The following is a 12291-nucleotide window of genomic DNA, read 5'->3' on the forward strand; positions in this document are numbered from 1 at the left end:
CCATGGCGACCTTCAGACTCACCAAGCTGGAACTTAGAAGAAGAAAAAGAGACCAAAATGATTGATAAAGCAGGTTTTCCAGGGAAATCCCACAAAGTGCTTTCCAAGCTAGAACTAAGAATATCCAGCATGCATTTGGAAAAACTCATTAGCTTCTTGTGGAAAATGATGAGTCATTGTAAAAGCATTCTATGAATGCTCAGAAAACTTCCTCTAAGGTTGTAGTTGTTTGGAGAAGTCCTCCTCTTCAAAGAAGTTCTCCTGACCATCTTCAAAGCCACTTTCTGCTTTTTCAAACGCTACTGTTCAACAAAAACTTGGTTTCTGCTACAAAACCAACCTTAGACACTGAAACAGAATGAATCCAATGCAGAAATGTGTTGACACCTTTAATTCAAAGCTTCAATCAGTTTGAATCTCATGAAGAACATTTCAAAAATCCACATTTGGATCAGGCGTCTTCATCAGAGCACAACTCATGTTTCCAGGACTGTGACTCACCAATAGATCCTCATTTCCTTTACACAATCTGTTTCCATCATTTGGATTTTTCATCAAAACTTGAGTTAGAAAAGAATTGTTGCCCCAAAATGTCCAGTTTGAATAGTCTACAGTTTGTTGTGTTTGGTTGCTAGGTAACAGGGTCTTTAATGTCTATGATGTCATGGTGGCTTTCAGAGTTGAACTCCTGAATATGACGTTAAACATTTGGGCTACGTTCACACTGCAGGGCTTAATGCTCAATTCCGAATTTTTGAAAAAATCCGAATTGTTTGCTAGACCGTTCACATTTCCTAGTAAATCCGAACTTTTGTGATCTACAGTGTGACCGTGACACGACCCAAACGAGACCCGCATGCGCAGAAGAGTTTTCAACGGTGAACGACGTCACTCGTTGTTTGCGGAAGTAGCTAACGTGAACAATGGATGCCGACAACTGTGTTGCCAACAGCGGAGCACTTTTACCACTATTGATTTTATTATCACGAAGTCGCCGGGACTATAACAGTCTTCTCATTTTCAGAAGAAAGTTAAAAAGGAGGAGAGCGAGGGTTTTGGCCATGGCGTATAGTGAAGCTGTGCTATCAACGTCGATAGAGAGGAACGTTTGGGTGCGGAGTCGCAGCCAGGAGTGGTGGGATACTGATGTGAGTGGCTTCACTGAGGCAGAATTTATCAGTAACTTTAGGATGACCAGATCCACCTTCAATTACGTCTGTGAGCGCCTTCGATTAACTCTGTCACGAGAGGAGACGTGTCTGCGGCGGCCCATAACAGTGCAGAAACGCGTTGGAGTTGGACTGTATTGGCTAGCAACAGGCGCGTGCTATCGTACGGTAGCAAACTTGTTCGGCATAGCAAGGTCCACAGTCTGCTCCATTGTACGCGAGTTCTGCGAGGCAGTTCGCCGTGTCCTCATGCCCCAGTACATCAAACTGCCCAAAGGCGGTGACCTGCAAGAGGTAATCGAAGGCTTCCAGCAGCGATGGGGTTTCCCGCAGTGTGGAGGAGCTATTGATGGCAGTCATATCCCCATCATTGCTCCAGAGGATAACCACACAGAGTATTTCAACCGCAAAGGGTGGCATTCAGTTCTGCTCCAGGGTGTCGTGGATCATCGATTTTGGTAAGAAATATAGATATTGTACTTTTATTATCGTTTTAAGTACTATACTTGCCTCACTTTCTTTTGATAGAACCATATACATCTGCAAGAATATTATCCTTGAAAATACTGTACATAGGAAACAGAACACTGTTGAGTAATCTAACACGGTCTTCCACCAGCTTCACCAACATCTATGCTGGATGGCCAGGGAGTGTCCATGATGCAAGGGTTCTCCGGAATTCCCATGTGTACTCACTCGCAGAGAGAGGGGAGCTTTTCCCGCCAGTGAGTAATCCAGTAATAGTGATGTAAAATGTGTACAATGTCTTTTATTTATTCGGATCTTTTTGTGCTTTCAACTCGTAAGGGCACTGAGGAGATAATGGACGTTCAAGTGCCAATCATGCTGCTCGGTGACCCGGCTTATCCCCTTCGAAGCTGGCTGTTAAAAGGGTACTGTGACACAGGGACCCTGACAGCTGAGCAGAGGAACTTCAATGTGCGCCACAGCAGAGTCAGGATGACTGTGGAGTGCGCTTTCGGCCGACTGAAGGGCCGGTGGAGGTGCCTTGCTAAACGGCTGGATGTGGACGTTTCCCTCGTCCCCACCATAATCGGTGCATGTTGCACACTCCACAACTTGTGTGAAATGCACGGGGAGAATTATGAAGAGGCTGGTGGAAATGTTCCTAATGCTGAGAGATGGGCTGAAGGAAGGGGATTTGTTGATGTGCAGCCATCAAGAGTAAGAGAAGCATTGACTCAGCTTTTCTTTAGCCAACGTTTAGCCACAAACTGGGATGTCACAGTAATTTCAAGGTTGTTTAACATTTTGTACCTTTTGGCCTCAATGTTTATCTGTCCATATAAAGTTAGTTTCTGTCTTTACTATTACAAGGTCTTCATTATTCTGATATCTGTTTTTAAAAGTCTTGCATCATTTTTTGACGTTACTTGACTTGTGTGTAAAATAAAGTTACACTTCATTTTTTAAAAGCCATTCCGATGTTTCATGTGGTATTTGTAAGTGAGTTGATTTGCATTAAGTGTTAAATATATTTAAAAAGGAATTCAATTAAAAACACTTTATTTAGGCCTACACTAGGATTAAATTGTATGCTGGAGCTTATTTCAAAGCAAAATGGACACAAATGAAAAGAAATAACCTCAGGACATATAAAACTTTATTTTAAAAACTTGAGTAAAATTTTACATATAAGTGACTGTCACACTTGAACGTTGTGCAAAACCTACTGCCTGAACTGGCATAAATGTTTTAGAATATTTAGAAACTCGTATAGTGAGTTTCATCATCTTTGCACTGGGAGGGTTGCAGATGATCCTCGTTAAAAGCCTGTGTGTGTCCCGGTGCCTGGGAAAAAGGCTGATCGAGATGAGGATGTTGAAAAGTGTTATTGAAGGGCAGTCGATTTAAATCTGGGAAAAAGGGCCGGCGCGGGGTGGGAGACAGAGAGGAAGCCACAGGAAACCGCGTGGAAGGAGTAGGCGAAGGAATTGGGCTGTAAAGATGAGAAGGGTTAATTGGGGCTTGGTATGACTGTGGCTGTGGAGGCGGGAATGATCTCTCCATAAACCGTGTCATCATGGCAAACATTTTTTTTTCATGCTCATGCTGAGCTGTTTGCATCTTAAGTAAGATGTCTGTGTCATCCTCTTTCAGGGCAGTGGTGATCTTGTTTGCAAATGCATCCAGCGTTGCCTCCATCTTAGATTTCCTTTTTCTGCTCCTGGCAGAAGTAGCTGTAAAAAACAACAAAAATAAGATCAAAATAAGGACTACCAAGATTATTTGTTTTATTAGTACAACAGTAAAAAGGCCAAGCGTGCCAGTTTATATCTAGAAATTATTCAGATTATTTAAGGCCATTTAAACAATACTATGCTGTTCAGCCTTCACCCCAGACTAACATATCATTTGACAGCTATGAAACTGGTCTTACAGTGTTCCCATCACTTTTTGACTTTTTTTAAAAGATCACCCATCTGTCAAATTTGGTTGCACTACCATCAGGTTTGTTATTTCTTTTTTTCACGTTTTCATTGCTTTTTTTGTTGCATTTACATAACCTTTTCGTAGCTTTTTTTCTAAGAAGCTTTAACAGTAGAAAAAGTCTTCAGGTGTGGGGGTTAAGAGGTTAATGGGGTTAGAAAACGATCAGAATACAACCAAGAACATACATGCAGTTGATGTGGAGGATCCATTGCTGTTTACAGACGACGCTGAAGATGATGCAAGCTCTTCACTTGTGGACGCAGAACGGGCTGCGACGGCTGCGGGACCTGGGCTCTCCTCCTCCGTCTCCTCTTGAGCAAAGCAGCTGTCCAACAGTTCAACTGGCTGGACGCTGGGCTTATCCCCCAAAATGCGGTCCAGCTCTTCATAAAACGGACATGTAATCCGTTGACGGCCACTTTGTTTGTTCCAGTCCTTTACCTCCTTTTATTTTGCTCGGAGGCTTTTAATTTTTCTCTGGCACTGGAGCCAGGATCTTCTGTATCCCCGCTCGTTCATTTCTCTCGCAATTTCTTCAAAAACCGCCCTGTTCCTATACGAGCCCTCAAGTTTTGCCTGGATAGAACGATCGCCCCATATACTGATCAAATCGGTCACCTTGCTTCCCTTCCACTGACTGGTCTCAGATGCAGCGTCCGCCATGGTTGCTGTTTTCGTCGTCGTTCCCGCCTAATTTAACGCAGAATGATGACGTTTGTAGCGTATTGATGACGTACGGTTCGGAATCATGTGGCCTGCCCGGTCAGTCGGCGGTCGCAATTGAAAAGAACGGCTACAATTCGGAATCAGGACGGCAAACCCATGGGGCCTGGGTCGCAATTGAAAAGATCGGATCTGTGTCATTCAGACTGTCATGAAAAGATCGGAATTGGGTCGTTTCAGCCTGCAGTGTGAACGTAGCCAATGTGATGACGTCACAACAGCGCTCAAAAAGTTTCCTCGATACAGTTTTTTCTATTTTGATTTTATTTTTATCTCCTGAAAATAAACTGTTTACTCTAAACTTTATTTGCCAGTCAAGTTAAAAGGGCTTTTTTTTGCAACCATCATCATAACATCAGCGACAGACAACACTCCAGACCAGCTGGTGGCGCTAAAGCACCATGATGCTGTTAGCCAAACAAAGAAGAAAAACAGCACGAGGCGCTAGCAGCGTTAGCTTGTTAGAAGGCTAGCATCGTTAGCTTGTGTTGAGAGGACGGTGGTGTTTTGTTGGGACGTTTGTGAGGTTTTTGGACAGAAAGGACGATACGTGGTTCGTGTGGGAACTCTCAGCTAGGGATGGGAATCGAAGCCCCATGAAGCTCTCATGGGGCTTCGTGTAAATGTGCCAGAAAAATGAATGAAGCATTTGGGGCTTCGAAACCACACAGAACAGCGGCATCTGGTGGCAGACAGGACATATATCATCTACTCCACTAAGTTCCTTGCCCTTGTAACACTTCAGTGTGGAAATAAAACAAAGACAATGTTTGAAGATTTGTGAGAAGTGCTTGTGTTACATTGTGAATGCCATGTATAAAGTGAGAATGAGTGATTGTGAACCAGGGTCTAACATGACTGGGTGGGATACATGTTATAGATTTTTATTTAAAAACAGAATTTTCTCCACTGTGCTGGGCTTCAGCCTGTTTCGTCTTTGGCTGACGATTTCGCCAGCCTTGGAGAAGATCCTCTCACAAGGCACAGATGAAGCTGGTGTGCATAAAAACGTCATTGCCAGCTTGTAGAGATGTGGGTATAAACCCTTGTGGGTAACCCAGTATCTCAGTGGGTCCTGAGTCCTTGGGATGTGAGGTTCCTTTAAGTACCTAGAAGGACATTAATAGCCTATTGTCATGCACCAGTCTAAAATGAGCAGAAGTTATGATGAGGATTCTAATCTTTACTGTACCTCTGAACCTCCACTGTTGCACTGGTAGTTGTGCTGGTCACCTGCTGTTGAACCCCCACATGCCTGTCCAGCAGGGCCCAGAGACCACCATCTTCCTGCTGACTTGAAGGACCTTCTCTAGGTGGCGACTGTGGCTGTGTCTCTGGAAGTAGCGCCTGCATTGTTGCAGCACACTCTTTAGTGAGTCGCTCTCTGGCCGTGTGGGCGGAGCCTTGGCTACAGAACCCCAGCTCTTTAAACCTTGGGTCCAACAAGGTTGCCATTGACAGAGCAGTGACCTTCTCCAGAGCTGAAAACCTCTCATGGAGATTGTTCTTCAAGTTAGTGGCCAGTTTTTCACCAAGTGGGTGTGTGATCTGACCACACCTGCTTGAGATGTAATGTTTCAGCATTTTGACCATGGGAATGACTTTGGATGCTGACACTCGTTTTTCTGTCGAAAGCTCAACTGTGGCCTCTTGAAACGGTGAAAGAACGCTCAAGCAGTGGTGTATGGCCTGGTAGTCCTCTGAGGTGAGTGGAGGAAGGTCTGTATGGAGGGTGGCCAGAGCTGCCCCCAGTGGCTCTCTCTCCTTAAACAGCCTTTCCAACATATTAAATGTGCTGTTCCATCTTGTTTCCACCTAAGATAAGACAGCAAGCACGTTTTAAAGGAGAGAAGAAAGTAACACAATAAACAACTGCAAAAACATGTAAAATCTTAGATAAAAAAAAAGAAAATGTTTCACCTCTTGTATTAATTTGTGCTCTGGCCTGGCCAGCTGTCGCTGCATCTCTGACAGCTTCTCCTTCGCTGTGGTGTTGGATTTAAAAAGGCCGACAATCCTACGCCCCTTACTTCGGATATCCTCTAGTTCAGGGGTTTGGGCAAGGGACTTTTTCACCACCAAATTAAGCATATGTGCAAAACACATTATGTGCCGAAGCAGTAATATATTAGCACATGCAACCATGTTGGGAGCACAGTCTGTAACCAGGCCTGTCACCTGGAAGAAAGATTACAACATGTTCACAAATCATGTATATTAGGTATTGGGAGGCCATATTGATGAATGATCTTGTACTTTATTGATCTGGCTCGCACCTTCCCTTTAATTCCCCATTCTTCCATGAGAAGATTTTTGGCCTCAGCCAAGTGAGCTGCAGTGTGGGTTTGGGGAAACTTCAGAACCCCCAAGACCACAGAGGCCAGCTCCACCTAGAATGAACAAAATCAAACTGAGATACATAAACCAAAGCATTGCACAAAGCAGGGGATACCTACCTCCTCGGTGATAAAATGGCATGTTACAGCCAAGTAAGCGTCCATGTTAATGGATGTCCACATGTCTGCTGTAAGGCTGACAGCAGAGGCCCTGCTAACCACATCTAAAGCCTTCTCCTTTTTGGCTTTGTACTTCTCCTCCACCATTGTCCTCAAGGCCTTCCTATTAGGAATTATGTAGGATGGGTCCAAAAGGTTGACAAAAGCCTAATAGTGACACATAAAATACAGCTTATTATGTACACAAAAACATAAATAATGTAAATGCTATATAATATTAGCCACCTTACCTTGAAGCCTTTGTCTTCAACAATTGAAAATGGTTGTGCATCCATTACAATCATATCCACCAATGCAGAATCAAGTTCTTGCTTTCTTGACACTGCAAAATATACATATGAAGATAAAAAAATAAAAAATTAATTGTTGAAGCTGAGCCTCGAACCCGGAACCTCAGCATTCACATGTCACTGATTTTTCCACTGAGCTATCTGTTTCAGTTTTTAGTGTGCCAGTAGTTGGATATATTCTTATTACCAATACAAGGTGGATTGAAAGCTTGATTTGCCGACTGCGGACTTTCAACATGATGAACGGAGCGGAGATGTCGCATCATGGAGGATGTACTGTCATTAAATGCAAATTCATGTTTGCAAATCAAACATTGCACCTAAAAAAGAAATGGAAAGAATAAAAATGATTCTTTTCAACTGACAGACATACCTATAAAACTGACATAATCAGCAATGGCTACTAATAGAATAACGTTAATAGTGTATTACCTTATTTGGAGAAATCAAGTTGAAATGATCCCAAGCCACAGAACGTTTTTTACCGGGTGCCATGACGTTGATTCTTACGATACACGGGAAACAACAGAGCTGGTCGGGAAACGTTGTTTGGGATTCATCTGTATTTATAGACAACAGCGCGCCCTTCTGATCAAACACACCTGAGATCTGAAACCTGGTTCAGGCGAGTGATGCATTTGGCGCGTCATACGTCATCAATCACGTGATCTGCGCTGGTTGACACACGCTTCGAAACATTGTGCCGAAACACTGTTTTATGAAGGTGAACTGCGCGCCGAAGCCCCGTGTCAAACGGGCCATCCCTAGTGTTAGGTAGTCATACAAATTTAAGTTGAATAAACTTAATTTAATGAGGTGTGACCAATTGAAGTGATTCAGTTAAGTTGGATCAACTTTTATCTTCTGAGAGTGAGCAACAATATTAATTTAAAGTTGGGTCCAACTGCAGTATTTAGATTGAATCAACTTAAATGTATTAGTTTGAACCTAAGTACATTAAGTAGGACCAATATGATTCATTTATTTTCAAGTAACGCTATCTAATCATGTGGAAATCATTTCCATAATTTGTTTATGTTCATTCAAAGTGTGAGTGTAGTTTACCTGCTTTGTTTTGTCCTTATTCAATAAAGGAACATAATGTTACACATTGTGTTTTCATATTCATATGGAATGTGTATTTGTTTATATGACAGAGTACTAGGGCCCCACTGAGGAAAAAGGATAAAGTCATAAATTTATGAGGCTGGTTCTTTCTGCAGAAAAGCAACATATTCTTTTTACAGTTTTGATAGTTATGACAATGTGATACTTCATATTCTGGCACATCAGCATGTCTTCGTTTATGAAACCATACTTAGTGGAATTTCATGAAATGCCCCACATCTGTCATTTTAACAACTTTCCTCCTTTAAAACAACTGGTTACAATATTATGACTTGTCTTTTTTCCCTCTGTGGCCCTAATATTCTATCATTTTACATATAGCCTTATAGTCTATGGGAAACTGTAAATTATCGAAAGATAGCAACATCATCTAAAACTCATTATTTATCCAAAATTATTGAAATTAATGATCACGAACGTTTAAATAATGACAGTGGGTGTAGTTATATGTGATAACAATGTATAGTGAGCAGTGAAATAACTATTGGTTTCCATTTTTGGCGACTGCTGACTGACGTTAGGGGTGAGATTAAATAGATCCTGGAATTTAGCCTGGTCTGGAGCAGGCTAGCTCCACAGAATAAATCTCCATGGTAATTTATACCATAACATATCCTCCTGCCCCCTATCCAGCTTTAGTGCAACCGGATTGGGGATCAATTGAGCCAGGATCACCAAGATATCCTGGCTTAATCCCTTATCCTACTTTTGTGCAACAGGCCCCAGGAGCTCATGAAGGTGGTTCTGTTGGAGCAGAGAGCAGAACTCTGATCCCAGTTTCAGGAACAATGCAGGCTCATGTTCTGGACTGAAGAGTTCTCCTGAAATGTTCTGTTCAGACTTCTTCAGGATCACATCTGTGTGTGAATGTGGAGGTTTGTCTGAACCAAGCTGCAGCTCACTTTGAAGCTCCTTCAGGCTCACACAGCAACAATGACAAAGACTGAAGCTGCTGTGCTGCCCTCTAGTGGCTAACATGGCATCTGCAGCACACATTTCTGCAGGAGGAGAGCAGGAGCAGGAGTTCCTGTCTGCAGACAGAAGAGGACAAACAACATCCAGAACTCACTAAGACTCTACTTTCAGGGATCATTTCTTTAGTCTGGAACTAGAGGATTGTGTTTCTACAGAGGTTGGTCTGGCTGTCCATGATGATGAATGAAGATGTTTCCTTCAGAGCAGGAAGCTGGTGAGAAGATGAGAATCTTCTTCACTGATGAAGACTGTTCAGTGTTTCTGGATGTGACACTGAAGGAGGAAACATTGTCTGAGTGGACTGTTGGTTTGTTGGAACCTGAAATGGATTTTTGTAACGAGTTGTAATGAGTTCTGCCACAACAGTCTCAGTTGATAAAAGGGGATATCCCATGATGCACTGGGATCCTTCTCAGTCTTTGTGTAGATTTATAAGCCTGTTTTATTTCATGTTTGTGTTTTTTTTCTCTTCATTAATCTGTAATTTGAAAATCTTAAGTTGAAAATGTTTTTTTCTCAGCTTTAGGAAGCGACACAGAAATCTGACACATTTTTCTGCAGCTGGAGATCCTAAATGTGTCTGGATGGAGGTCAAACATCTTTGATGGTTAAATCAAGGATTATTTTAAATATTTTAGATGAATTTCATTGTAGATGTTCTGTACTCCACCACTTCTCTTTGTCCTTCTGCTTCACCTCAGAACTGCTGCTCCATATCCTCAGACGATGAAGAAAACTGAATTTTATGTTTATTAAGACAAACCATTATGATCTAAACCAGGGGTCGGCGACCCATCGTTTCGGAGCCACATGTGGCTCTTTCATCCATCTGTTGTGGCTCCCTGTGACTTTGGAAAATAATGAGCATTTTATAATAATTAAATTTTATTTTAGTTTGTTCATTTTTCATGGCATTTCAAAGGCGTTGCTGGCTCCGCACGAAGCGCGAGCCACGTAAAAAACAGCTTCGTAATGATCTCGTACTTATCGGGCGAGAACTGCAGAGCTGATAGCAGGGAGAGGCACGCGGGGCGGCTTCAATAAACACTCCGATCTTCTGCCGGGAACTTGACGTGCCGTGGGGCAGAGAGCAACTCGCTGATGACAGACTGAGAGTTCGCGCCAGCGTTGCCAGATAGAGTCACAGGTTTCCAGCCCAAAAGTCATCTGAAAACCGCCAGACCCAGACAAATCCGCCCAACACAAGTTTTGATTGTGTTTTTTTCCCGTACTGGACTGATAAAATGAAAAAAAATTCTAAATAAAAGATAGTTCAGACTAATAATAAAATGTGTACAATATTGAATATTTCTTCAGCGGGCCGCTTTCTTCCATTCATTTGCTTAACCCGCTCTATCCCCGCTATAACCTGCGTCCGGCTCTTTCACGAAATGCCCCACATTGTGCGGCGCTGGAGCGACCCGACTACCGTATTTTGCGCGCTCTGTGTAAGACACACTGAGGAGCGCGGGTGAAACAAATCTCAGCTGCAGAGGATGTGAACAGGTGAACAGGTAGAGAGGAAAAGCAGGTGGAGAGGCGGAGGAGGGGCTTTAGCTTCAAACTCTGTCAGAGAGATGGAAACACGGGCGTCAGATTGAGACGCAGCTTTCCCTGCGGGAGTTGAAGCAGAGACTTTCTCTGGGATGATTTTATGAAGTCAAACATGGAAACATGATTACTAAGTAGAACTCTTCAAAACAATAAACCTGATCTCTCCACATTCTCAGTGTCTACCAAGCATTGATAAACACATCGCTCCATGCAGCGATCAGACCAGAACCAGTAGCTCCTCCCAACGCGGCCGCGGTATCATCCTTTAAAGAACATAATGTGCATTTGCAGCGACGCATGCTTCAGATGATGTCCGATTGGCCAATCTACATGTCAATCAAGTCCCTTACTTCTCAGTGAGGATTTTGATTGGCTGGTGGATTTTAAAGAAGTACTTTTTTTTTTTTAATCTTTTCTGGCCCGTGATCTACACTCATGTCATTGAAGGTCGACCGGTCGATCGCGATCGACGTAATGAGCACCTTTGAATAATATATACATGCATAATATATATAATGATGTCATAACGGGTTGTGGCTCCGAGTGCTTTCTTTTTTATTAGGGGCGGTCCCAAATGGCTCTTTGAGTAAAAAAGGTTGCCGACCCCTGATCTAAACCAATCAAAGCTGCTGCTGTTAAGATGCTGACAGAAATGTTTACATCCTGCAGGTTTACCTCAGGTTCCTCTCCTCTCTTTCCCTTTTTTGATGAATTTTTCTCTGTAATTTGTTTTATTATAATCAAGAAGTCTGAATAAAATGATTTTCCTAATGTTCTTCTGTCTCTACATTAAAAAGGTACTGAGTGTAGAAAGAAGATCAGGACTTTTCTGTCACCTTGGATTGAGGTCAGAATGTGGTGATTTCAGGTTTTTGTTGGCACTTTGTGGAAAGAGTTGAGTCACTTTTGAAAAGCTTTTATCATCTATGTATATTTGTGCAAACATGAGCTCTAAAAAGAAAGAACAGAGAAGTCAGGTTTGATGAACTTCTGCTCCCACAGTCGATGCAGCAGAGACAGAAACTGAAGCCTCCATCACATCACAGGCAGAGAAAGGAGGCAAAAACTTCTCATCTCCACTTTTATTTCCTGCTCCATTTTGTTGTCAAGACTCCAAATAAAAGTTTTCTTTTGTGTTTTGACAGGGAACAACACTACATTTGAAATAATATCACACATCCTTGAACTTCCTGCTCAGCCAAATGGTTGAAAACATTTATTTTTAAAACCTTGTTTTTATGTAATGTTTACCCAAGGCAATAAGAAACATTAAATAAATGTTTTTCATTAATATTTTTTATCTTGTTAAAAAATCGTTCCTGTGTCAAAAAAACCTAAAGAAAATCGTGTCCTGATGAACAGAAACAGTTTATAAAAGCTTGTAGATTAAAAACTAAACTCTGCAGAACACAGTCTCTCTGCTCTGCTCCATTCTGATCCTCCTGCAGACAAATAGATCCATGAACGTCTTTGTTTTCCTGG

General features: G+C 42.3%; 6 protein-coding genes, 1 long non-coding RNA gene and 1 other non-coding gene across 12 annotated transcripts in view; 5 read left to right on the plus strand and 3 right to left on the minus strand.

Annotated features, from left to right (window-relative positions):
• Positions 1-12291, minus strand: part of LOC144987110 (uncharacterized) — a 463057-nt gene that overhangs the window by 384629 nt on the left and 66137 nt on the right. The gene's annotated exons all lie outside the window — the stretch shown is intronic.
• LOC144986832 (NACHT, LRR and PYD domains-containing protein 12-like) overlaps positions 1-12291 on the plus strand; it is a 457161-nt gene that overhangs the window by 118704 nt on the left and 326166 nt on the right. The gene's annotated exons all lie outside the window — the stretch shown is intronic.
• LOC144986638 (uncharacterized) overlaps positions 1-12291 on the plus strand; it is a 337370-nt gene that overhangs the window by 61794 nt on the left and 263285 nt on the right. The gene's annotated exons all lie outside the window — the stretch shown is intronic.
• Positions 1-12291, plus strand: part of LOC144987834 (uncharacterized) — a 74421-nt gene that overhangs the window by 29828 nt on the left and 32302 nt on the right. The window lies entirely within an intron of this gene.
• Positions 1-12291, minus strand: part of LOC144988513 (uncharacterized) — a 111831-nt gene that overhangs the window by 25728 nt on the left and 73812 nt on the right. The window lies entirely within an intron of this gene.
• LOC144987789 (uncharacterized) lies at positions 380-2609 on the plus strand. The gene is made up of 3 exons (XM_078937207.1): positions 380-1627; positions 1789-1894; positions 1977-2609. The coding sequence occupies exons 1-3, from the start codon at positions 924-926 to the stop codon at positions 2565-2567; spliced, it is 1401 nt and encodes a 466-aa protein (XP_078793333.1). The 5' UTR covers positions 380-923; the 3' UTR covers positions 2568-2609.
• LOC144990532 (E3 SUMO-protein ligase ZBED1-like) lies at positions 5523-7701 on the minus strand. The gene is made up of 6 exons (XM_078944054.1): positions 7340-7701; positions 7093-7184; positions 6803-7009; positions 6623-6736; positions 6267-6524; positions 5523-6161 (listed from the first exon to the last, which is right to left on the minus strand). The coding sequence occupies exons 1-6, from the start codon at positions 7416-7418 to the stop codon at positions 5523-5525; spliced, it is 1389 nt and encodes a 462-aa protein (XP_078800180.1). The 5' UTR covers positions 7419-7701.
• LOC144990723 (small nucleolar RNA U3) lies at positions 9351-9556 on the plus strand. Its single transcript, XR_013654681.1, has one exon. It is a non-coding gene; the product is annotated as a small nucleolar RNA U3 (small nucleolar RNA).

Source organism: Oryzias latipes, chromosome 2 (assembly GCF_053564925.1).
Source record: "Oryzias latipes strain Hd-rR chromosome 2, Olatipes_Hd-rR_3.1".
Lineage (NCBI taxonomy): Eukaryota > Metazoa > Chordata > Actinopteri > Beloniformes > Adrianichthyidae > Oryzias > Oryzias latipes.